Here is a 27,648-nt window from a genome sequence, read left to right on the forward strand (position 1 = left end):
TTTGGTATCAATTTCAAAATTGACATAATATGATACTGATTTTGATAAACTCTAATTTACAATCTACACCGCAAAAAAATGTCCAATAGCTTTTGCTATTCCTGGAAAAAAAATATAACGAACAGTTGATATAACAATAATGATAGGGAAAATACAAAGAAGAAGCTAATAAAGGAAAAGACCTGCCAAGAATGATGAGCTCAGAAATTTGTTCTCATCCATTGAATAACTTCCTGAATGGACCGTCCTTGCGATCTTTTGCAGCTTCTGTCAACGCGAGGAATCTCTTAAAGCCTGTGGTAGCTGCACCTCTTCCAAGAGCAGCTGCTCTTGTCAGCACATCTTCTCTTGAAGTGATAGCCCCAGGTGATGCTGCAGCATTAGTTATGACTGGTGCTATTGAGGTGTTCGGGGCAGATGAAGGCGCCATAATGGTCGGCTGAGATATGCCTGACCCACGTTTGTTGAAGTCATCCAGTATGCTCTGCTGATCAGCTTTTTTCAGGCCCTGCATTCAAATTTTAATTTTGGTCTTATGCTCTTAATGGATAAAAACATCCAGCAAACTGCTTATCTCATAGAAACCTCAGAAATAACATTTTAGATTTAGAAAATCGGGAGAATAAAATGAATAGCAGAACCTTAAGCTCCAAAAGACGCTGAAACTCTGTCAGTGTTCCCTCTGGCAGCAGCGCACAGTATGTATCCGCCACAGAATCTATTGGAGACAGTATGACCTATTTAAATAAAGAAAACTCAGTATACTATCCAGAGGAAGGAATACAAGAGCCTTGTTTCAGACTATAATTCATCAATCAGACAATCGCTGACCTTCAATAATGCTTCTGCTTTGCTCATCTCACGACTGACAAATTTTGAATAGCTAGCAGCTCCTGCTGTCTGTTCAAAATGAAGTTCAAAAACGTTTAAGCCAATGATCTTGTTTTAAACTATTATACCAACGGCATCAAGAAACTTAGCAAGAAAGCTTTTACTGGAGGCAATAACTACAAGAAGATGAACTAAGTGCACAAAATACTAGTGACAAAGGAGAAGACTTCATGCGAAGGATTTAGAGATATTAGAACTGCTTTTTCTGTAACAGTATAGTTTCATATTCATCAGGACACTGAATATTTCAAATGAGCAACAGTCATCTTTGCCTATTTTTCTTTCAAGGATCAATCATATTCAGTTGCAGCTATGAGCCACTTTATTTCATCAAAACTACAAATTACTTCAGGAATGAAGTCCAAATATGTGGTTGCCCCAAAGTATAGAAATGGAAATGTTAAATAGAATGACAGTGATAGGGACAAAATGTCAGTATAAAATTTAATAAAACAGACCAAACCAAAAAGAAAAGAGAAAGAAGTTTACACACTTCTGAAATGCTTGCAATCTTACTTGTTTTCCCAGAGAAGGAATTTCCAGCAAAATAGTCTTTACCGCTTGTGTATCCAAAAGCATCTGTGCAATGATGTTGTGCCAGTTAAATTAAAACTACATTAAGATGATCACCATTTTATAAGCTACATGGATCTGACACCACAACTCTTAGTAAGCCGTACACTAGTGAACTCAAGCGGCTCCAATAGTAGGAGGGCCATCTTGGCTCACTCAGTCAAGATTTATGTTGATGAGAAAAATGGAAAAACTGAAGTCACAGTAGATCAAGATTAACAGTACCTGCTGTGCTCCAGTCTCTGATATCTGTTTGCATTTGAAGATATTGTGATAGAACCGTGGACCAAGAGATGACGCAAGCTGCACAATGATGAAAACATGAGTTCAATATTTGAGAAGTGATGCAGAGATCAGATACTTACACAGATAAGGCCTTATATTTTTTTAATTAAAAAGAATTGTCTGAAAATAAAAACTATTTTCACCTTATCCAGGAAGAATTGGAAGTAAATAGGAGACAGAAGGCTTCCAAGCACTGGAATGCTACTGGTAAGGATCAAATTTATGCCATTGACATAGCTGCAGTAAAATTTACAAGTTTTGAAGAAATCATCACAAGAACTTCTGTTTGAAGATGGCATTGTATGACATAGTTAACATACTCTGACTGATCCCCAACACTTTCGAGAGTACTCCATGGAACCCGAGTCATTGCAGCCATTTCAGAGTCAAACTTTGTTTCTATTCCATGCACTAATGTAATCAATGATTTTGTAATAACTGCTGAAAATTCATCCTGAAAACGGATTTAAATGATAAAGCCATGACACCACATAAGAGAATTTATGAATCGAACCACTAGAACAAGTTCTACCTGTACTTCAGACATATCCACTCTATCCGCAAATTGAGCATCAATCAGTTTCGACACATTATCTGCTAATTCTCCGCACTGCTAACACGATTAAATGGAGTTTGGCGTGAGTTTGAGGAGACGGCAGAAAAGAAAATGGCAATATTTGGGAATTTCTCTCTGAATTTTTATGACAACAGTTCCTCATCACCTTAGGTTATAGTTTAAACTTCAGTAACCTTTACCAACTAAAAAATGCACTAAAGAGGGTCACATAGTTCTGCACCTTTTTCCATCATTGGTTAAAGGAATTCCAATTTAGCACACAGAACTGGATATGTTACTAAATTTAATACCTAAATCACCCATACAAGGAGAGAAGTGAGAACTGACCGTTTTGTGACAATACTCTGCAGTATTTACTATGTAGCAAATAACCCTTTCATCCTTGTCCGAAGTCTGGAGAAAATATTTCATTGGTATCAAGTGGGGAATTAGTAACAGAAAAAGATAGCCAAGCTTCCAGGTGATAATTGACACTATACCTTAATCTGTCCTTCGATTCCTGTGGCAGCAGCAACAATTCCTGTACCACCCTTTGGCAATCTAGCGAAAAGTTTTGTAGCATAAGCTTTAAGAACTTTTTGAAATGCCTATTACAAAGAGATCAACAGTATTAGTTCATGTAGGCCCATCACCTAGCTCACTGATCCTGAAGTGTAAAGCCTCTGCACTCATAGATCAGTTTTGGGTCATTACGTACATGAATATATTATAGAAGTCTTGTAAATTTCTGCAAATGAATGACATAAGGTGTCATTCAAAGTTAGAAAGGCTAAGGTTCTAACCCTTTGTTACTAAGCTGAGTCACTATCGAATGCTGCCATCTGACATCTCATTTGTATGTCAAAATGTATCCACTCTCCTCATCAAAACCATAATTTACGAGTTGACAAGAGCTCCCTTCTTTTATTATGAGCTTCTTTAATCAAATTTCACAACCTCAAGAAAGTATACTAGGCCAAGAAGCAAACATTATCATATAATCTAGAAAAAGCACCTTAAAGAGGTTAAACAATGTCTGGTTTCTCGTCAAAGCACTGCATCGCTTCAAGCTCCTCCTGATGATTACAAAGACCTTAAGCAAAAAAGGCAACAAGCTAGTGAGATCAGAACAGGTGAGATAAAATCTAATTACCATATAACTCACACTACAATTTTTAAGCATCTTCTTGACTCAATATTAGAGCCTTAGAACATCATCTTCATCTGGAATGAAGTATTCCTCTTGTTGAGGGAATTAGAAGTGATTAACGAGTTGACTCGTAAGGTCAAACCTCATAATATACCCATGTTAACTAAGCATTGTTTAGTTATTATTATTACTATTATTACTAATCTATTTATTTTCTTTGGAGTTTGATGTGTCGACCTTCTATTCATATTATGATTGATTTGTAAAATCGTTGCCATCTATATTGCAATGCTTATTTGCTGTTCATATTGTTTCAGGGTTTGACTGATTAGCACAAGGGGAAAGGTTGTTTAAAAGATGACAGAATAGAGTAGAGCAATGGTCGAAAATACAAAAGCTCGAGAGATAAACACCAACAGCGTTACCAAAAGCAAAATTCTCACACTAACAAATGATGAACGGTCAGGTTACCCAACATCCAATAATGTACAATTTATGCAATCATATTGGCTCTATAGATTATGCAATGTTTCCGCAACCATATCTGCTCGACTGATGATGCAGCATTTGATGATATAGGAGCTCAATAAAATATAAAAATAATCTCAAAAAATTGTTCGAGTTTCCCTGATGGTCCCCCGATGCAGACCTACAGAAATATCGAATACTTTACCTTAATGCTGCTAGACAAAATATTAGTCTGACTTCCCTCCTCAATTTCCCATGTCTCTTCCTAGGTATGAGACACAAGTTTTTAATCAGTAGGGGAGATCTACATAAAGAGAAGTAAAACAATGAACATTTATGCTATTGACGCTTGTACCAGCATTTCCTTTTCCAAACTATCCATAAGAGTCTTCTCTTCCAGCTCTATATAAACCGACAAGTGAGGTTCAAAGCACGATGAGATAATCCCTCGGAAATTGAACTGACATGAAACAAAACATAATATCATTCACCTGCCTGAAAACCGTAGAAAAACAAGACTGGAAGAATAATGTTTAATGTGTAGAAAGCAGAACAAGAAAATTTTGGCAAGACTATTAAGTCACCATGCTAGCAGAGCACCAAGTGATGTTCCATAATGACCTGTCCATATAAATGTAATTTTAGAGATCTATGCATGCACTGAGAGCACGGGTGCCTTCAATTCATCACAGCAACTTGTATGCAGTAAAAATGTTACTGTACTAGATTTTTCCATCTCAGAATTGAAGCAATTTTCTGAAATCAGCAGCTCTTGTAGCAGGTTAAGACTCAACTTATTAAATTTTGACTATAAAAATGTGTTCAGGAAAATTATCGAAAATCTTGTGCAGAATGCAAATATGATTAATGAAAGGAAGGATTCTCCTTCACCATATCAAAACTCTACAGTAACAGTCCAAGTAGTTCATCCCTCCCATAAATCATCAGGAATGTGACAGAAAATAGAGATGGAGATAATCATGCATCTGAGTCTAACAAAATCCTAGTATCGCAATCTCCTTGATTCGAGGGCTGAAGCAACGTATTTCTCGAGCGCAGGATGTTGTGGACCTTCAGTATTAGCTAAGCAGGTAAGAGAGAAAAAACACCACCAATAACCAATATTTCAAGAAAGTAGAAAATACATCAGTATTAGCTAAGCGGGTAAGAGAGAAGAAGCACCACCAATAACCAATATTTCAAGAAAGTAGAAAATACATACACCAGCTCCCGGCACTGATGAATCTTTTTGTCCATCTTGTTCCTGACAAGACACACAAAGCAATATAAACGACTGTACAAACTAGCATTATCAGATCCACCTTGGCATGATGTTACAACTAAAGAAAGAATCTCAGACACATACTTCATGTTGACTACCATCATGAGCAGCAAGCTTTTTCTCATACTTTTTCCGAATGTCTGAAACTGTCTGACTCTTGTTTCCACTCCTTTCTGTTTCTTCATTGTCATCTACAGCATCTTTACTGCGGGTTCCACCACCAAATTTCTCTGCCAACTCCTCTTCAAATTCCAAAGTGCGCTGTAGAGCCTAGAAGTGCACCCACAAGAATTTCCAAACAATACAGTGAAAATCAACATGAAGACAAACGTTGATGTACAATAATATGAAGAAGATAAAAGCAGTGAAGTTGGTTTTTCAGCTTCCTAAGTGAACATAAAGACAGATATTGATGGATAAATAATATGAAAAAGCTAAAACAGTGAAGTTGCCTTTTTCAACATCCAATCAAAAGTAATTTTCTTCTGAGTGGTGACAAAGAGAACTTTACAAAAGGGAAGAGAAACAGGTATCTGTGCGTCTGTACTTTATACTTAAGTTTATGAATGGCTGAGGCAGTTGTTGATTGATAGACAAGTGAAGATTTGGTAGAACATAAGGAGTAAAGTAAATATCCAAGGAAATTTATCATAAACTATCATCTTTTAGTTTTCTGAAGGTTTGGTAATGTGTGGTAGGAATGATTGGTCCATTTAGTAAAAAGAGTCAAAAGTTCATTTATCTCAAGCATCACACTAAATAACACCGTTTTTCATCATTCTGATATGTTATACTCAAGCCGAAGGTCCTCTGGAAACAGTTTCCTTATCTCCATGAGGTAGGGGTATGGTCTGCGTACACTCTACCCTCCCCAGACCCCACTTGTCGGATTTCACTGGGTATGTTGTTGTTGTATCACATTAAATAACAAAGAAGGACTTGAAGAATACAAAAGAGTTGAGAAGTGACAAAGGCAATCAAAAAAGGCATAGGCAAAGTATTTAAAACAACTTGTTTCAACAGCTAGGGATGTGGGAGGGGGACGAGAGTATTAATTATACTGAAAGCAAAAGATTCTAAAACTTTTGACCAGTGACCATGGAAGTTCATCTGGAAGACTAAGGCCCCTTACAAAGTCTTATGTTTTTCTTGACTTGTAGCAAGAGAAGCATGTCTCACTCAAGCAAACTTAAGAAGGGGATTTCATCTATGCTCTAGATGTTGTATGTATGGTGCAGAGCCAGAGAAAAACAATAGCCATCTGTTTCTACATTGTCCTATAACTGGACAATTGTGGCAACTTTTTTTTGAACTTGGTAAGACTTAGGATGGTCTATGCCAGCAACAAGATGTGAATTATTGAAGTGCTGGAACTATAATGGTGGTGCAGTGAAACAAAAGAAGTGGTGGAAACTTGTCCCAGCTTGTATATTGTGGACAATTTAGAAGGAGAGGAACTACAGAATTTTTGAAGAAAAAAGCAATCATGTGCAGAAAGTCAAGATAAACTCTATTCTTTTGTTTCATTTTTGGTGTAAAGAAAACTATGTAGAGGAGACTGAATCACTAGTTGATATGATAGGTTCCTTGTGAAGCAGTAGTCCAAAGCATGGTTGGGTTTTTGTAATTGTAGAAAGCACTGTTATGGTTTTCAAGAAAAAAAAAAGATCCTAAAACTTTTTGTTAGAATAGGATTCTGTATAGTATCCTACTTGGAAAAGGAATGTAATGTATATGGCTCAGTGTGATAATTAATTTACATATCTTAACAATATTCGCACTGTCTCGCTTGGTAGACGAAATCTATTTCTTGAGTGTTTATTCTCACATGGTATCAAAGATCTGGTGAGAAAATCCGGGAAAGAAAACTCAGGCAGACAGTTGTTGTGCTTCAGTTTCCGGCAACTGCTAGGGCTGTTTCGCGTCACTCTCTCTCGGTGGGTTACGAAATATGAAACCTCCACAAGTTAGAGAAAACTCCAGCAAAGAAACCCCAGAAAACTATTCCACTAGAATAGCCGTCATGTGCCGGCAGGACCTTCATCTCCGGCGGCACGTCTGTTACACGCGCAGGGCGCGTGAGATTTTTTCCGGACAGATTCTGACACTGATCATTTCTCCCTGGGGTCGTCCAGGAATTCTGACTAACCTGTGATATCTTTCTAAAGATTCCAGCCGTTGGAACCCTAATCTGGCCACTCCAATCAGCTTTTCAGCGACCTCGTCTGAACTTCAAGACAACCAGCAGCTTTCTCGACCCTTTTTCGACAACTTTCAAGCATATCTGATAGTATTTATGATTAATTGTCAACCATGTCCTTTGGGTATGATATTTTGGCTCCAAAAACATGGGAATTGAAAGTTCAAGCCCTATGATCACTTCAAAACCATTAATGGGAAGTTCAAACTATTTAGCTTGGGCTTCCTTGGTTGAGTTGTGGTGCAAGGGTCAAGGTATTCAAGATCACTTAACACAAAAGGCCAGTGTGGTGAATGAAAAGGCAAAGGCTAGTGAGGTGGATGAAAAGGCCCAAGGCCAGTGAAAGAAGGTTTATGCTCAATTATGTAGTCTCATGTAGCGATCTATTGATTCCAAGTTGATGCCCTTGTTTCACCCAATTCAAACATGCTATTCTTTTTGGGAAAAGACTCGCACTTTATACATTGATTACATATCTCACTTTTATGATGTGATATCATGGATGACAATTTAAAGAAATAGGAATCACACGAGTCTACTTACTTGGTACAAGTAAAGCAGTCATGAAAGAATTTGAGAGATTTGATGTCACCTACCGCCAACAACATGTCAGTCACTGCCATTGTTGAAAAACAACAAGAACTATGACAGACAATGTTTCTAGCTCTTACCGTTGGACTTCCTAAGAACCTTAGATTCGGTGCGTGATCTGATTTTGGCTAGTCCAACAATTCCTATAATTAATGTACTATTCTCTGAGTTACTTCCTTGCCACACCTCCTAGTCACACGCGACTCTCCTCACAAACTGTTGACTCTTTTCTCACATCTCAGATAATAGAAAATCGGACATCCTAGTCTATGGAAAATAGATGAGGAGGAGGTCGTTTTGAAATATCGTGAGAAAGTGTAGTTATTGTAACAGGTATGGATACACTTGTGCAGTATGTTATTCTATGCACGGTCAACCAACCAGGAATGCTCATGTTGCTCAGACTAACAGTGTAGGTGTCAAAGATTTTCTTTATTTGAAGGAGAACACAATCAGTTCCATTTTTTATGGAAAGGTAACATTCATATGTATTGACTAAAACCAGTACATGAGTTAAACTGAAAACTATTATTACAACGTATCAACAAAATAAGATATCTAAATCTAAAATCTAAATAGAACCAAGGATCTCAAACTCAGTATCCTCTAGGTACATCTGTTTGCACTAGAAACAAAAAAGTTTGATACAGTTCAATTTGATCTTATGAATATCACAACTTTTGCTCTCAAAACATCTAGCATTTCTCTCTTTCCAGTTTGTCCACCAGATATAGGCTGGGACAATCCTCCATCTATCTCTGTCTGAAGCTCCCTCGCCTACCTCTTCCCAACTATAGAGGAGGTGGGTGATTCTGTGGCATAGTCCAAACAACACCCCTAAGGCTGATAAAAATCCTCCAAAGTTGGGTTGTTATCCTGCACTGTAAAAACAGATGGTTGACTGTCTCAACCTCTTCTCCACACAAATAGCATCTCGAGCACATAGAGAACTTCCTCTTCCTGAGATTTTCTTGTGTCAGGACTGATCTCTTGCCTGTAACCAAGTAAAACATGCCACCTTGAAGGGGATTTTTGTCTTCCAGATCTGTTTCCATTGCCATTGTGGTGGCTGTTGGCCACCTTTGTTCAAAAACTTGTATATTGAGTTCACCTTAAACATGCCTTTGCTATCTTTGTTCCACCATAGTCTATTAGCCTCATGTTTTGTCCCTTTGAACTCTGCCAGAGCTCTGAAAATTTGTCCCAGTTTCAATTTCCCAGTCATTAAAATTCCTTCTGAGCTGGATGTTCCATCCTTCTTGTGTCCAACTGTCAGCTACACTCGTTTGTTGATGTACTGCCAACACATACATCTCAGAGAGAAGGTTTTTTAAACTAGCATGTCCTAGCCATTCCTCCCAAAAGGAGGTCTTACTTCCATTGCCTAACCTCACAGTTGTATTATTTCTCAAAAAGGGCCAAGATATTCTAATAGACCTCCATAGACTTGCACCATAGGATGTAGATACCTCATTTGTCATCCATTTGTTCTCCTCTCCATATTTAGCTTTAATTACTTTGCCCAGTGTGCTTGAGGCTCTTGTGAGCGTCTCCATAACCACTTCAGTCTAAGTGCCTTGCTTTGTATTTTCAGATTTCTTAATCCTAAACCCCCTTGCTTCTTTCCCCAAAGAACCTTGTTCCATTTGACCAAGTGTCGAGCAGTAGAGTCATTTTCCTCACTCCCTTTTTCCTACGAAAATCTCTCCTAATCTTGTCTAAACTTTCTATCACTCCATCATGAATGAGAAAGATAGACATCACATCATATAGGTTGGGAGAGCATCCAAAACAGAATTGATGAGAGTGACTCTGCCACCAAAGGAGATGTACTGAGATTTCCATCTAGTTAACTTCTCACACTTTCAATCACTGAGTTCCAAATGCTCATGGCCTTTGACTTGGCACCTAGAGGCATACCGAGGTACATAGTAGGCAGGGAGCCTACTTCCCCTCCCAGAATTCCAAACAACTCCAGCATATTAGGGACTTCATTGATTGGGAACAACTGGCTTGTCCTCCAGTTGATATGAAGTCAAGAAACTCCCTCAAAAAGCACTAAAATTGATCTCATTATCAGTAATTGCCCTTCTTCAGTCCTTCAGCATCACAGAAGATTAAGGTATCATCAACATACTGGAGGTGTGTGACTTCCATGCTGGCATTTAAACTTGGGGTTTGGTTTGTGACTACCTCAAAACCTCTTAGACATTCATTATTCCTAGCCACCTTTATCATGTAATTTAGACCCTCCACGACTGATAAAAGAGAAAAGGAGACAAAGGATAGCTGTGCCTCAAACCCCTGCTTGCAGGGAAAAAACCTTCAGGTGATCCATTGATAAGAACTGGAAATCTTATAATGGAGATGCAATATCTTACCCAGTGAACCCACTTCCTTCCAAAAACCCATACATGAGAGCATTTTCAGCAAAAATTCCCCGGTTACATGGTCATATGCCTTCTCGATATCTGATTTGCACAAAATTCCTGCCTTTCCTGGAGTAACTCTGGAATCTACCACCTCATTTGCAATTAGGATAGCATCATTATTTGCCTGTTTTTTTTTTTTTTGAAATTGGTAACTTTGTCTATTCCTCAAAAGTCAGTACTAAAACTGTACGGATCAGTATTTACAACATGTACTTCAAATCCTACTATCTTTTACTAAATTGAGTCTAGTACATCAATTATGGAGATAGTATCATTTGAGTATAATTGATTACACCAAAAACATAGTAGCATAAGACAATTTAGTTTGAATTTTTGCATACTATTCTCAACACTATCAAAAGCTCTAGAGTTCCTATCCTTCCATATTGCCCATCATATGCTAGCTGGGACAATTCTCCATCTGTCTCTATTCTTGGATTGCTTTCCTGCTTCCTCCCAACTCTGGATTGCTTCTGTGATCTTGGCAGGCATGGTCCATGACATACCCTTAAGACTCAGGAATAACCTCCATAGTTGGCTTGTGATCTTGCAGTGTAGAAAGAGATGGTTAACTGTCTCAGCAGTTTCCCCACAAAAGAAACATCTAGAACATAATGGTATCCCCCTTTTCTTTAAGTTGTCTTGAGTCAGTACAGCCTCCTTGGCTAACAACCAGACAAAACATGCCACTTTGAGTGGAATTTTTGACTTCCAGATTCCTCTCCATGGCCCATGACTTTGAGGCTGATTGGTGTGGTTCAACCAGTTGTATGCACAACCCACCTTAAAGCTGCCCTTTCAATTGCCTTTCCACCACAAAATGTCTTGACCTCCTTCCAATCCATTAAATTGCCCAAATGGTGTTGAAAAAATCTGCTACCCTTTGAATCTCCCAATCATTTAATTGTCTTCTAAAGATGAAGTTCCACCCTAGAGGAGTCCAGTGATCTACTATGGTCTTCTGTTGGTGAGATACTAGAGAATATATATTAGGATACAAGACCTCTAGCCTAGCTGCCTCATGCCAAGCATCTTTCCAAAATTATGTTTTCTCTCCATTCCTCACTTTGATCTTTGTGTTGGCCTTAAACTCCGACCACAGAGATCTAATGGATCTCCATACACTAACCCCATATGGTGTAGTCACTTCTTTGGTCATCCAGTTATCTTCCAGTAAGACTGCTCTTCATTATTGAACTTCCACAACCATTTCATCACAAGGGCTTTACTTTGATTCATCAAATTCCTTATTCCAAGACCTCCATGCTTCTTTCCCACTATCACAGCATCCCATTTAACCAAGTTGTAGCCTTTCCTCTCACTGTTTCCTTGCCAAAAAAAATTTCTTCTGATTTTATCCAACCTAGTGATTACACTTTTGGGAATTGGGAATACTGACATCATATAGGTTGGTAGTGAATCAAGAACAGAATTAATCAAGGTCAACCTGCCACCCCTGGAGAGATATTGTGATTTCCATCTAGCTAACTTCATTTCACATTTTTCAACCACATTGTTCTAGATTTCATATGACTGAGATTTGGCCTGAATCTCTCAGTTCCTTGGCTCCATTATTCTTTGGAGTCAAAACAATGTATGTGGCATTGAAACTTTTTCTCAAAGACACCATGAAAGTGCAAGTTCTTGAAAGTTTCCATGATATCCTTCTTTGCTACATCCCAGCATTTGATGTAGATCCCCATTGTGAAGCCATCTGGACCAAGAGCTTTGTCCATTGCACACATCTTCAAACATGAAAACACTTCTTGTTCCTCAAACTCCCCTTGCAGAGCTTCTCTTTCCTCTTCCGTGATCATTGGGCAATTGATCAAGTTAATTGAAGGTCTCCAACGTGTGTTTTCTGAAAATAACTTCTGATAAAATTCAATAATCTCCCCTCTGATTCTCACTGGATCCATCACAGGTTCATCTTCAATCATCAGTTGGTCAATGTTATTGCTTCTTTTATGTGCATTGGCCACTTTGTGGAAAAATTTGGTATTTTTGTCTCCCTCTTTCAACCAAAGTGCCCTTGATCTTTGTCTCCATGCCAACTCTTCATTTTTTAAGTGCTCTTCATAATCCATTAGAAGAGTTGCCTTCAAAGCTGCCTTTGATTTTGTTAAAATCACGTTCTCCATTACAGTATCTAGAATGGCTAACTCGCTCAATATTTGGACTTTCTGCATTCTTAGATTTCCAAAGCTTGTGTCGCTCCACTCCTTCAGTTTAACTTTTAAAGCCTTTAATTTACATCCCATGATGTAATTAGGCTTCACATCGAAGACAAAAGACTCCCACCACCCTCTGACTCTTTCCACAAAACCCTCATTATTCAACCACCAGTTATCAAACTTGAAATAGCATTTGTTGTGACCCTAGGGTCCACATTGAAGTGCAACTGGATTGTGATCTGAACATAATTTCTGCAACACAGCCTGTTTAATTTTGCAGAACCTATCATCCCACTCCTTAGATATCAGAATCCTATCAATTCTAGAAGCAGCATTATTGTTGTCTTCTTTGAACCAGGTAAAACTCCCCCCTTCTAGTTGTAAATCCAAAAGATCCATGTCTTCAATGAAATCTGAAAAATCTATCATTGCTGGTGTTCTCCTCTTGCAATTTTCTCAGATGGAAATCTTGTGACATTGAAGTCATCACACACTGCCCATGGTCCCTCAAAAAAACTTCTGACAGCTCCTATTTCCTCCCATACATGTTCTCTTTCAAATGTGCAATTTGGAGCATATACTCCTGTAATATGACACTTATAGTCCTGCAACATAGCCTCAAATTTACATGTCAGAATGTAAGAGCCAATTTCCAGAACTTCCCCTCTCCATAATCTGCTATCCCATAACATCATAATCCCCTCTTTAGTGCCACTAGCTTGAAGACAAGCATATTTGACCCATCTTTCACCCCATAATTCTTTTATCATATCTTCAAACTCCCCCTCTAGCTTAGATTCCTGTAGACAGACTATGTTTGCATTCCAGTTGAGAATTAAGCTCTTCACTTTTATCCCCACTATTAAGTCCCCTTACATTTCATGACACAAGTTTTACTTTCATGGTAAAACCTTGGCCCCTTTCCCCCTCTCTCTTTTCTCATCACTTTTGAAATTGATGTCAAAAGATGTGAGCCTTTTAAGCTCCTCAAAAGATGTGGCCCCTACTACCTTACCTTTCCTAATTCCTCTGCAACATGTCCAGTTGTAGATCCTCCGGACTTAATTCATACACAATTTATTTTTTTGAGATAAAACTTGGTCCATACACAATTAGGACATTCGTATTTATACATGGCCAAAATTAGTGAAATCTGGAATAATCAAGGATGGGATCTCAGTTTTAGAAGACATCTAAATGATGGAAGGCTTTAATACCATGCAAAGTGGCAGTTTGGCTGGTAGTCAAGAGGGCCTTTTTGACACATGAAAGAAGGGGAATACACTTTTGCTCTATCCGCCACTTATGTAGAAAAAGTGAAGAAACAAACAGTCATCTGTTTTTACATTGTAGGGGACTACTCAACTATGGGACATATTCCTAGCAATGATTGGTTTTGAGTTGGACAATGCCACTGAATACACTAGACATGCTATCTAGTTGGAGCAAAAGATGCACAAAAGCTTAAAAAATAGATGAAATATGATCCCAGACTGTATATGGTGGACTATCTTAAGGGTAAGGAATTCAAGATGTTTTGAAGGCAAAGGAATTCAACATATTTGGTGGTTTATGTTGACAATATTGTTATCACTAATAATGATCACGATGGTATCACAAATTTAAAGCAACATCTTGTTCAACATATCCAGACTAAAGACCTTGGCAAACTGAAGTATTTTCTAGGTATTGAGGTTGCACAGTCTAGATCATGTATTGATGTTTCACAGCGTAAGTATGTCTTAGACATTCTTGAGGAGACAAGAATGATGGGATGTAGACCCATTGACACTCTTATGGATCTGAATGCTAAACTACCGCTTGGATAGGGAGAGGCACTCAATGATCCTAGAAGATATAAGTGACTCGTCAGCAAGTTAAATTATCTCACAGTAACTAGACATGACATTTTTTCCAGTGAGTGTCGCAAGTCAGTTTATGGATTCTCCCTGTGATAGTCATTGGGATGCAGTTGCCGCATTCTACAATACACAAAGTCAGCTCCAGGCAAAGGAATACTCTTCGAGGATCGAGGCGAAGAACAAATGGTTGGATATACAGACTTTGATTAGGCAAGATTACCTTCCAATAGACGTTTGACATCCTAATATGGTGTTTTAGTAGGAGGTAATTTAGTGTCCCGAAAGAGCAAGAAATAGAGTGTGATTGCTCGATCCAGTGTAGAAGCAGAATATCAAGCGAGGGTTGTAGCAACTTGAGCTAGTTTGGATTAAGCAGATGCTCAGAGAACTAATATTTGGAGAAACTAGTCGAATGGAACTTGTGTGTGATAACCAACCAGTTTTTCATATCGCATCAAATTGAGTATTTCATTAGAGGACTAAGACCATCTCCAATCCATCTCTATTTTACTCTCTATTCTCTATATTTGGAGAGTAAAATAGAGAATGGGTTCTCCAAGCACTCTCTATTCTTCAATTATAGAGAGGTAAATATCCCCTTTTATTCAATACTCTATTTTTTGCCCGCCCTGAGGAGGGCCCAACTTTCAAAGGGAGTGAAGTAATTGGATTTAGGATGTCACTAGGCGACTAACCCACCTTTCCGATACAACTTCTTTCTACTTCCGGATCTCGTAATAAAGGAAGAAAAGAAGAGCTTGATCCGCTTGAAGAGTTTCCCACCCGGAACAACTCCTAGGTCAATTAAGGAGAAAATGTTGGAACCTCATGGGTAAGGATAAGGTAATGGAATTGATAGAGAAATTCATAGACCTAAATAGGATAGGAGAATTGATAAGGGGAATAGAGATGATGATAGAGATCATGTTTGGAGAACTACTATTCACCTCTCTATTTTACTTTTTGATTATTTTAATATTATTTATATTATATTACTAGTTAAGTCTTTATCATTTGTTATTATTTTCTAATGTAATATAACATCTAAAATATATTATTAACAAGTTACTACTTCCACCAAAATTAATAATTTTTCTATTTTTTTTTTTAAAAAAATTGTCACTTTAAATATGTAATTTAAAGTTATTTTAATATTATTTATATTATATAAGATTACTAATTAAGTCTCTAATATTTGTAATTATTTTCTAAGTAATATAACATCTAAAACATATTATTGATAAGTATACTACTTCCATCCTGAATTAACAATTTTTCTAATTTAATTTTTTAAATTTATTTTTTGTCATTTTAATAATGTAATTTAAATTATAATTATTTTTCATTATGAAGTATGCACAATATTTACATGATAATTCAAACAATCTACTTTTATGTTATAGTGATAAATTATTATACTACACTTTTTAATGAGCATGAAAATATTTCATGTTATAGTTCAAAATGGAATAAGGGAAGTAAATTAGTAAGGAATAATTGAATATAAGATGAAATTGTTAATTTAAACAATTTTTAGCTACACCTAAAAAAATAAGGACAAAAATTGCCCATTTTGAACTCCGTAATACATTAATAGAACATTTATGAGAGTAACGTAATCGTCTTGAAAGTTGAAGTAAAATTAAAATAATTTTTACAATGATACAATATTTATGATGTTTTCACTTTTATTTGAATTGTTCGTTAATATGTATTATATATAATATTTATTGCAATTTATGTTATTTAGAAATTTAGATTAAAATAAAATTTTATATTAAATGAAGAATTTGAAAAAAAATAAAATTTTGTATTACATAAAGATTATAGAGTGATTATTTGCAAAAAGAAGAAATGATTTATATTATGAAATAAGAAAATAAAAATGAAATAGAAATAATAATATAATATTGAGGAGAGAGAAAAAGATTCCTTTTTAGAGAGTAAAATAGAGAATTAGGTTGGAGTTGGTTGTCTGAAAAAAATAGAAAACTCTATATTTGGAGAGTAAAATAGAGGATGGGTTGGAGATGCCCTAAGCACATTAAGATTGACTGTCACTTTGTCATACAAAAGATAATCCCAAGAGATATTATTATAAAATTTGTGAAGTTCAATTATCAACTTGCAGATATTTTCACCAATTCCCTCACTGGTCCTCATTTTAGTTACATCTATTACAAGTTTGGTACATATGACTTATATGCACTGGGGGAATGTAAGAATAGGATTGTGCGTAATATCGTCCATGGAAAAGGATTATAATGTATTGTGTATAAATAGGGCTCAATGTAGGGATGGAAACATCAAACCCAACCTGCCCAACCCGACCGAACTCATTTAGGTTTGGGTTGGTTATTGACTTGCCCATTTGTTAGCTCAACCCATTAAAAATTGGGTTGATATGTAACCCAAATTGATTTTTGAGAAATCTTGTCAAAATATTTTTAAAAAACTTTTTTTTAATTTATATGTTATATACAGTTTTAATAATTAAAAAAATTATCAGGCACTAAAAGCTTATATAATTACAAATAAAACTATTAAAACTTAGTAAAATTTGGGCGGGTTGGGTTATGACTCGTTACTAACCCGTTTTGACCCAACCCATTTTGGCCCAAACAAATTTGGGTTGGGTTTTGACCCGTTTATTGTCTTGACACATTTTAACGCACCAAAATTTAACCTAACCCACCCAATTGCCACCCCTAGCTCAATGTAACAATTAATTTACGCATCTTAATAATATTTCACGAGTCTTTATTTATCACACTTTTCATATACAAGCCTAGTTTTAAAAACTAGGAAAATAATTTCTTATTTATTTATTATCTAAGAAGAATTTGAGGATTTTGCTAAAACAAAAAACAGGCCACAGTTAAATTTCATCCTCACTGTCGTGAGAAGAGAAAAGTTTAAAATGATTAAGCCAACAGTTGAAAGAAACTTACTGTCAACAAGGTTGCTACATCTGGCTTTTCTTTCATACTAACAAGGATTTCCACAAGTTGAGACCTAGAATGAAAATAAGATAGTGAGCCAAAAGAGAGGTCGAAACAGTAGGAGGAAAGCAAAGAAAACATCTTATTAGTTATTAAAGAAGAATACGCAAATAAATTTTTTTTAAAGAAACGTTACTGCAGTTAAATATTATTCATTGATGAGAAAGGGCATTGTCAGATAGAACAGAGCACGTTAGTCTCCTCTTGGAATCAATATTTGAGACTGCGATTTCACTAGTAATGACCTTGAGATACCATTGGAAATTCCTTTGGAAGGCAGAGTCGTCAATGCAATTTGAGAAGAAATTTCCAGGATCATGTGAGTTTTTCAGGTATATAAGATGCTACATGCTAGGAGGAATCCCAACAGAATTTGTTTCAACATGGTAATACCCCACTACTGCTTAGATTCATCGAAGTAATCATGCGTTCTTCAGGCAGCCGAAAGAAAAAGGTGAAAAGAAATCAAAATATCCAACCTTGTCAACTTGCAGAACTGAATGCAAAGCAAATAATCGACGTGCCATGAACGAGGGAAAATTTTCCAAATTTCCTCATTTGTTCTTAGCCGACGCTTGATCCAAGCATATCTTCTTTCAGTTTTATCTAACTTAGCTAGTTCTGTAGTTGCAAATGTGATAGGCAGTTAGGAACCACAGACATCCAACTATCTTATGGACTAATCAGACTTGACAGTAACAAAAGATATGGTCAGTGGGACAAACCTGCTCCTTCAAATATCTGCTGGTACGAGGTGAGTTCTCTATTACAAAAAATTTTCACTAGCTCTTCTCTAACAGAAGGCTCGAGAGCATCAACAACTAAGCAGGCGTCTGATAACTGTTGTAATAGGTTACTTTCTTCTGTCTCCTTCCCTGTGCCTAAACTGTAAGGCGATGAAAGGAAGTTGAGAAAAATGATGGAAACAAGAAACAATAAAGATGTACAATACCACGTAAACGTAAATATATACCCACTAGAATGGACATTGATTTTTAGGCAACTATAGTAACTTTCTGGTGGAGAGAGATAGAGATGGGTATACTTAAGCCAGCAAGACACATGCCAACAGGGCAACTCAGATCTTCCATTTATTTATAATTCCTATGGCACAAGAAGTAGCTCACTCATGCATATCGAAGAGATACCTTTAGTAAATCATAATGAAGGCTAAATAGAAAACCTAGAAACAATTTCAATGTGCTTGAAATCTAAAGAAAATATATTCGCGTCTTTTCTTATATCTAAGAGCTCTTATTCAGAAGAACCTATCACAACAACTTTTAAGAGAACACATGAACAGAATGTTGATTCTTGAATTGACAAAGGTACATCTGAGCTACCATGGCAGATAAGAAGACAAGTTAATTGAAGCCAACCTGGAGAAGTCAGAGAACACATGTGACTTGAGGACTTGTTTGATGCTCTTAAACTTTTCTCTAAGTTCTGTAATCTTAGGAATATCCCTATAGGCTTCAAAATGACTACAGAGCTGGTTTACAGCCTGAAACATCACAAGATAGGAATTAGAAGCATATCCATCTTATTTGTGAGAGCGACAGCATTAGAATATCATGGAATAAAGTGTGTTCGTTAGTTGCTGAAGGCCTTGGTAATATGTATAACTTCACTTTATACAGTTGTTTCAGCCAATACAAATTACAACAAGATATGCATAACTAAGAGAGATAACCCACATTTCTTAATAAATTAGTATTCAAGAAACCTACTGCACACAGACAACTTAAATTCACCTCAAGAAAGAGAAAGGGGATACTCACAAGAACAAGTGCAGTTTCAATTGAAATAAGTCAAGTATAGAAGTAATTCTTCTCAAGAAAAACATATTTTTAGAAATATAACCTACACTTCTTAAAAAATTAGTATTCAAGAAACCTGCTGCACACAGACAACTTAAATTCACCTCAAGAAAAGAGGGAAGAGAAAGGGGAGACTCAGAAAAACAAGTGCAGTTTCAATTGAAATAAGTCAAGTACAGAAGTCATTCTTCTCAAGAAAAACATGTTTTTAGAAATATATATTACCATATCATTATATTTCTAGAGACAATTACAGAGTATTAGAGTTGTAACTTATTACGGAGCAAAAATAAAGTCCAAGAGTAGTAACATATACTTTTAAATCAGCAGGACCCAGATGAAGTCTTAGGTTAAGTGAAGCCTATAATCATACATTAATATATGGCATTGACCACTTAAATAGTAAATCCGTGAGCCAAAAAAATAATAAAATGACACAAAAACCTCCTTTAATACACCAATTAAGAACAATGGGTCAATTCAGAACTTCTCCTATAGAATCCAGCAACTCTGGTTTAGCAAGCATCTTGCAACAACAGAAGTTTCAATTATAACTAAACCTAGGTCCTAGTGCACAACATGCATTCTTGTACAAGAAACAATTGTAGTAGCAAGTTGTCATGTGATGGTGAAGGTTAAATAATGAAAAGTTTATACTGTAGAAAAGCAACCGCCAAATACCTCAAGCTGTGCAGCTGCCTCTTTATAGTGACGTTTGGAAGCCATTACTTGTAGTTGCTCTACTGCAGAGACTGTTATAGGACAAAAGAATCACAAGATGTTTTTCTTTTATAAGGAGAAACGTGTTCAGATAATGTATCTTTTGTAAGGAGAAACGCTGAACTAAGTATGCATAGATACTCTTTTGTTGATATCTCATATCACATAACTTCAATTATTAATAAAAGTATGTTTTTCCTTTTCTCATCATCCATGATCACTTTTGAGAGGATATCTGTGTTAGTATCCATGTTGGGTACAACACTCGTGTCCTTCAATAACACATACATTTGAACTTCTCTCATAGCTAGTAAATCTGATGTCGATTCATCCAAAAAAAAAAGGTGAAGTATCTAATACTGGGAACAACAATAACATACCCAGCGTAATCACACAAGTGTGATCTGGGGAGAGTTAAGTGTACGCAAACCCTATCCCTACCCTGTGAAGGCAGAAAGTAGAAAGTTAACCCTACTTTCGAGATCAGATAGATCTGAAAGTAGAAAAATAGCAACAACATACCCAGCGTAATCACACAAGTGTGATCTAGGGAGAGTTAAGAGTACGCAAACCCTATCCCTACCTTGTGAAGGCAGAAAGGTTGTTTCGAAAGACCCCTGGCTCAAGTAAAACAATACAAAGAAGGTTTGAAGTTGTCCCAATGTGACCATTGAAATCTCCTCCAATGAACAGCTTCTCGGAGAGAGGGATACCAATCACTACATGGTCCAAATTCTCCCAAAATCGCTAATTAACTTCCTCATCCAACCCGCTTGAGTTGTGTAGCACTAATAATGTTCAAGGTCTCAAATGACTAGCTTAATCATCATCATCCTGCCATTCACCCTCCTAACCTCTACCACTAGCTCCCTGAGTTCTCAATCTACAAAAATGCCTACTCCATTCCTATTTCACGAGGCCCCTGAATACCACAATTTAAACCCGTATATATCTCTAACCTTAGGTTCCCACCCCTTTGGTCTCCTAGACACAAGTTATATTGATATTCCCTTCTTCAAAATCATCACTGACTCTATAGACTTCCCCATCAAAGTCCCAATGTTCCAAGACCCAACTCTAAGCCTAGCGGCTCCCTCGCCACCCTTGACCTTCGCCCCAACCCGACCCGAGAACATGACCTTACTTTACCATCATTCACCACTATAATCTATAAGCTACTACAATGTAAGGTATATTAAACTAACACTAGAACAACAAAAAATCTAAATAAATGAATGTGAAGTCAACATAAAAAGCACTAGACAAGAAACAAATACAAGTAAGCAATACCGTGATTTAACTAGTGGAATTTTATTTGACAAAGATCAAGAACATAAGATAGACTCAAGAATCTATTTCTGAATTCTATAGTTTTACTTCTAGATTCTTTCAAATATTGGATAGACCAATAGAATAGAAACTAGATGTATTAAAGGAAAAACTTAATTAACCAAGAAGTCTGAAATTAGATATCAGAGGGAGACTTGACTTTGAAGGAGATAATAGATCTTCTGGATACAGGAGATGGTATGGGTCATGAACAAAAGCATTTCTAGCATTTCTATTTGCAAAAAATCTGAGCATCCAATCCAAAACATTAAGGCAACAGGTGGAATCACGCCGGATCAGTACAAACCCAATCGATACCCATACACAGCTGATGAAAAACAGGTGATATATCTCTAACACTCCTAAATGTGTAACCTGATTCTAGTGATAACATGGATTAGAGACTTTTCTCCTTTTTTTTTTCTTCTTTTTTGTCTCTTTTTCTTGGTTCTTTTTTATTTTAATTTTATACTCTTTTTTTTAACATTGGTAAAGTTGTATTCTTCAGCATTAAGGACATGCTGGCCACCTTCAAAAATTTACAGCCCTAACCAAAATTACAAGCTCTCTATTAATTCTATAATTTGATCTACATCTTCTATACAGAGCTATTTACACCAAAAAAGTAAAGATACCAAACAATTCCATTTTACTTTGTGAATGGAATTAGATCTATCTTCAAAACATCTCTCATTTCTTTCCTTCCACACTGACCACCATAGGCATGATGGTATTAGCTTCCACCACTTCTTTTGAGTCTTGCTACCCCCCCCCCCCCCCCTTCCTGATCCAACATTTAAAAAGATCAGAGGTGTGTTCTGGCATAGTCCAGCTACAGCATGTGATGTTGAGGAACATCTCCCAGATGTAAAAATAGGTGTTTGTTTGTTTCCCCAGTCAAATTGCATAGGAAACACCTAGGGACTAGTTGCTTTCCTTTCTTCTGCAGCACTTCTTGAGTTAAGCAAGCTCTTTTGATGACTAACCAAGTGAAACATTTCACTTTGGTGGGGATCAGTCCTCTCCAAATACTCTTCCAGTGATGATGGGAGCCTCTAACCCCAACTTGTATGCCTTTTTTGTAAGCACTGTTTACTGTGAATTTGACATCCTTGTTGTGCTTCCAAATAACTCTATCTGGTGCGTTTGTTACTAGATTGGCTCCCCCCAATTTTCCAAGGAAAGAAGCCACTCTATCTACTTCCCAATCATTCAATAGCCTTCTAAAAGATAGGTCCCAGCCTTGAGTTGTCCAGCATTCACATACTCTGGCTTCAGGATTGTTGCAGATTGAGAAAAGATCTGGGATTGACTCACTTAGAGGAATTTGATCAATCCATCCATCTCTCCAAAATTTGATCTTGTTGCCATTTCCAACTTTGAGAAACACATTTTCTTCCATAGAGATCCATAAAACTCTGATTGTCCTCCATACTCCCCATCCATAGGGTTCTAACACTATCTCTATCTCTGTACACCATGGGTTCAATTCCCCATACTTTGGTTGAGGAAGTAGGAATGGCTCCACAGGGTGAACAAGGGATTGAAGTACAGAGATAGGGTAGCACAAACAAGCTAAGGAGTAGCATGGAGCAAATAGATAGAGAGTAGGCTAATGGGCTAAGGAGTAGGCTTGGAGTAGAGTTAGTCGCTTCGCATGCTGAACTGAGATAAAGAATCTCACGACAGCTTGATGGACTCAATTGAGAGAGAGATGCACATCGCAAATGGAATATGTAGAGAGACAGTTGGTAAATGAAGTTACCACAAAATCTGATACCCTTCTATATATATTTCTATTATCACTCCCTTTCCTTATATCTCCTTCTAGGATTCTCCTCTTGATCAATATTTTCTCCTCAAGTTTTACACATAATATCTCATAATTTAGGTTTTATAACTCTATGTTTAGATATTTAAATTACTTTTAGTTGAATCCCCGCACTCGTACCCATAGATGTATAATGTATTTGTATCCCTAAATCTTAAAATTTAGATCATAAAGGATCCGACCTCTAGATTTGCACCAGTATCGAACACTCGCACCCGAGTCCGAGAACCTTAGGAATTACTCACATTCCTTTCTTTTTCTTTTCATAATAACCCCAAAAACAAAACAAAAAAAACTATCAATTATTTCCTCTCCTCTCTTTTCTTTTCTTAGAGTTCCATTTATATCTTTATAAGGTGGTTTTTTGGTGCAAGACAACACAAATGAGGCATTTTTACATTCTCTCTACGTGAATAAATTGTGATATAGCCATCTCGCAAATAAGCACTTGAAAAGATATAGAGACTAAAGGTGGAAAAACACTTGGATAACACCCAATAGGTCTTTCCTAATTCCTGCAAAAATATGGACAAGATTTGAGTCTAAATACTCTTGGGCACCAATACATTATTCCACAGCATCACCTTGCTTAGAAGGTGTCAACTGCAAGCTCAAATTTGAAATTTTCTTTATTTCCACGTAGAGCCTAGCATCTAACATAAAAGCTTGAGCAGATGGAGGATTCCTATTCTATATATAAGAATGTTCAAATACCACTTTCCAAGGACAGCAAAGTGCATATAGTAAATGAAAATGAAATTATAAAAGATCTACTGGTTTCATCAACAATTTACTTTTTAAGTATGGAGAAGGAAGCAAATCGGCCTAAAATCTTCTATGAAGCACAAAACAGAAAAAATCCAAAGAACTTTGACAGTGAAAAATGAGACTAACCTAGCATGGTTAGGCGATGAAGGGCAGTAATTGTTGTTGTTATGTGCTTCTTTGCAAAATCCAATTTCTTAATATCACGACATATTTCCTGAACCATTGTTTCACTTTGCTCTGCTTTAGTCTTAATTTCTCGAATCTTATTCATGAGTTCCTGGATTAAAAAAGTCAAATAATGAATAAGAAACCACCAAATATCTCACATAGATAAGCGATATCGAACGATTTTGCTGTATCTAGAACTAATAGACTTTATCTTCACACAGCTAAAGCTTCTGCCATACAATAGAAAAGAGAGCAAGCTTAAAGAACATACCTGCACAGCACTAGTAGCTGCAGCAAGATCTTCTCTGGCTTTGGTTCCAGAGCTACTCTGAAATATGAAAAGGCGAAAGTTCAAAAACATAGTTCTTACCATGATTATAAAAATAAAAACAAACATCATGAAGTTTCATTGTTCAGGAGAAATAACAGCAATTACTTAAATAAGGTAATCTTGATGAATTAAACATTCTAGGTTTCTCATATCTCCTCTCTCTTCTTCTTTTTCTCTTAAGAGGAAAAGTCAAAATTGATGTATTTCTTACCTTCAAAATTCACCAAATAAAAGATAAAAGAGTAAAAAGAAAGGAAAAGCATAATGACATATGGTGCATAAGTCTATTAAATTTGATTGAAGAATTCCTAACAAATTCTTCAATACGGTAAATCCCTAGCAATTGCAAACAATTCAAATATTTAGGCACGTTGTTCTAGAAGAATCAATGATAGATGAAGATGTTTCTCATATAATTAAAACTGAATGGTTGAAATGGAAAAGTGCTAATGGGGTGTCATGTGATAGAACGATACGTACCAAAGTGAAAGGTATATTCTATAAGTTATAAGACTGACAATGTTATATGGGAGTGAATGTTAGGCCACTAAAGTGCAACATACCCATTAGATAAGTGTCCCCGAGATGTGGATGCTAAGATGGATGTGCAGTCATATAAGATTAGATAAAATTCAAATGACCACATCTGTCAGAAGTTGAAGTAACACGCATTGAGAATCAACTGACAGAAGATTATTTGAAATGGTTTAATCATATATTGCGTCAACCTCCAGATGCACCGATACTTAGATGTGAAACCAGTAAGAGTGAAAGTGCTAACACTTAAAGGAGATGGAGGAACATTTAAATATACATGGATGGAAGCTGTCTCGAAAGACCTATAATTTCTTCCATATAGACAGCTAAAAATAGGGCACAATAGAAGAAAAAGATCTATATAAATGATATCAATTTTTTCAAGATCGAAAAATTCATCTAGAGCCAACACTTTGGGCCAGCCGCAGTCTTCGAAACTCAGGGACAATGGATCTTCCCTTCTACCTCTCTAATTATATATTGAACTTAGTTCGCTTCACACAAAGCTTGAACTTGTGACCTAAGACACAAGTCCGTCAACCTTTGTCAATTGAACAAACCCTTGGGCCTTAATGTATTTGGTATAAGCTAGTTAGGAATATGTTTTAGCCATGTTAGTACTTCTAACTAGGTTTGATGCTTTTAGGGAGTATTTTAGATTTTTATGCCGGTAAAAACATAGAGAACTCCTAATATTATTATTTTTTATGAAGAACTCCTAATATTATTTTTTTACAATTCCCTCCATCCCAACTTATGTGATGGTGTTTGATCAGGCACGAAGTTTAAGAAACAAAGGAAGATTTTTGAAACTTGTTGGTCTAAAATAAATCATGGATATTTGTGTAGCTATAAATTATCCTATTAAAGATAAAAATGGGCATTTTAAAGTAAAGTTGTTACAAGATATAGAAAACTGACATTCTTTTCGGGATTGACTAACAAGGAAAGAGTGTCACATAAATTTGAGATGGGGAATATTATTTATACATATTTACCATTTTTAATTTCTTTTATTTGGTATGACTATGGCATGAGATAAGTTAAAAAGGAGGATTCAAATTGAGGCATTGTTGTTGAAGAATTCCTAACAAAATAAACTCAAACTATAGTACTTCTAATGCAATCTTAGAGGTACATTATGTACAGGCAAACTTGCATCGAGATACAGATTGTCCAAGAAAATTCCTTTTGGTAAAGTAATAATTTTATTGAAGCAAGTGGTACACAAAATGTAGACTCAAAACAACAGGTTCTCCAAAAATATCAGGGGCCATCTTTCTTATAATCTTTTTATACTTGTGAAAAAACTGAAAGGTGAATTTGCAGAACTGAATACATGATCTTATAGGTCTTCCTTGTCTTAGACTCTTCGACTCGTTACTTGGACTAAACCTTGTTAGCAACAGTGGGCAATCATTATAGTTTATATAATCTATCTGACAGTTGTGGCAAACTCTTATCTAGCTTTGGCCATTATTGAATTATTAATCAATGAACATCAATTTACCATTTGGTAATTCCAGGCTTGATCAGAAACAGAAATGGGACTACATAATGTATTTTTTGTTTGGAGAAAGAACATATGATGGACGTTCAGAATAACTTATCACCTTTTCTCCATTATCATTTATCCCAATATGGTTTGAACTTTGACTAGAGTGGAAAAGATATAGAAGTTACCGACACCGACTGGAATTAAGGCATAGACTGATTCACATCACTTACTCCAATATGATAAAGAATTTTTTATTAGAGAGTAGTTCTTCTATATTTTTAGAATAATTGAGTAAAAAGTACAAGAACAATGGAATTATAGTGTCTGTGTATAACTGAGCTTTCTCCTTGAAGCATCAGCACTTACAGTCTAAGGGTTATAATCAGCAGCCACAAAACATGACATCATCATATGTAAATATCTGTACTTGAAGACAGCTAGGCAAAGGGTAGTAACTGAGAAAGAAGATGCAAAATAATTCACCTGTTGCCGGACAGCCGTCAATATTTCAGCATCAACACGACGAATTTCACTATGTATCTTCTGCATAAGGGGCTCAACACCAGATAGAGATGCTTCTGCACAACAACCATGTGTCAACTGATTATTCAAAAAGGGACAAAATATTTAATAGGGATAAGTCAAAATTCAGAAATTAACTACATCATAAAAGGAAAAGGGGAAACAGATTGAGATCATGAGCAGCATTGGGTTAAAACCCTTGTTCTGCAAACTTGTTGATAGAGAGAAGAAATGTAAATAAACAAGTAAAAGACCTGTGGGAAACATCTGATTGATGTAATCCAACGTGTTCTGCTTGTCGGATGCCGCCATGAGATCTCCTGCTGAAGCTGCACCAGCTAAGGAAGCTGCCAAGCCGTGTCACTGACACGGGTAAGGGTGTGTGATCTGTGTCGGATCCAGTCAAACGAGATCGACCAATACTATGGAGAAAAAACTGTAATTTTGATAACTCAAAGTAAAGATCCGAAACAAAATACCTTCAATTCTGCTGCTATATAGTAATTTATACTAATCCTTTTGAAGCTTTTTTTCTCGATTATTCTTCTTGTTCATGTGCTCTGTCGCAGGTAAATCTTCTTCTTGTTGTTCATGGGGAAGAAGATGGAGAAAAGAAGACGAACCAGAGCTGCAGAAGAACAAAGATAAACAAAGAGTA

The 27,648-nt window shown here is 36.4% G+C and overlaps 1 protein-coding gene across 3 annotated transcripts; it reads right to left on the reverse strand.

The window, feature by feature from the left end:
• Positions 1 to 27,648, reverse strand: LOC125834218 (vacuolar protein sorting-associated protein 53 A). Of its 3 annotated transcripts, none has more exons than XM_049513388.1 (25): positions 27,470 to 27,648; positions 27,245 to 27,377; positions 26,952 to 27,046; positions 24,374 to 24,430; positions 24,061 to 24,211; positions 19,968 to 20,038; positions 18,846 to 18,970; positions 18,192 to 18,352; positions 17,946 to 18,087; positions 17,416 to 17,479; positions 5,290 to 5,475; positions 5,146 to 5,187; positions 4,279 to 4,383; positions 4,129 to 4,188; positions 3,321 to 3,398; positions 2,806 to 2,913; positions 2,654 to 2,719; positions 2,282 to 2,359; positions 2,070 to 2,203; positions 1,893 to 1,986; positions 1,690 to 1,767; positions 1,408 to 1,470; positions 832 to 900; positions 642 to 737; positions 1 to 508 (listed from the first exon to the last, which is right to left on the reverse strand). In XM_049513388.1, the coding sequence occupies exons 2-25, from the start codon at positions 27,300 to 27,302 to the stop codon at positions 215 to 217; spliced, it is 2,475 nt and encodes an 824-aa protein (XP_049369345.1). In that variant the 5' UTR covers positions 27,303 to 27,377; positions 27,470 to 27,648; the 3' UTR covers positions 1 to 214. The 3 variants fall into 3 exon arrangements, with proteins under 3 accessions (XP_049369345.1, XP_049369346.1, XP_049369347.1); XM_049513389.1 differs by having other exon boundaries at positions 27,245 to 27,353; positions 27,470 to 27,627; XM_049513390.1 differs by having other exon boundaries at positions 27,245 to 27,337; positions 27,470 to 27,626.

The sequence above is a fragment of the Solanum verrucosum genome, unplaced genomic scaffold (genome assembly GCF_900185275.1).
Source record: "Solanum verrucosum unplaced genomic scaffold, falcon-dt-bn FXZP01000001.1, whole genome shotgun sequence".
Lineage (NCBI taxonomy): Eukaryota > Viridiplantae > Streptophyta > Magnoliopsida > Solanales > Solanaceae > Solanum > Solanum verrucosum.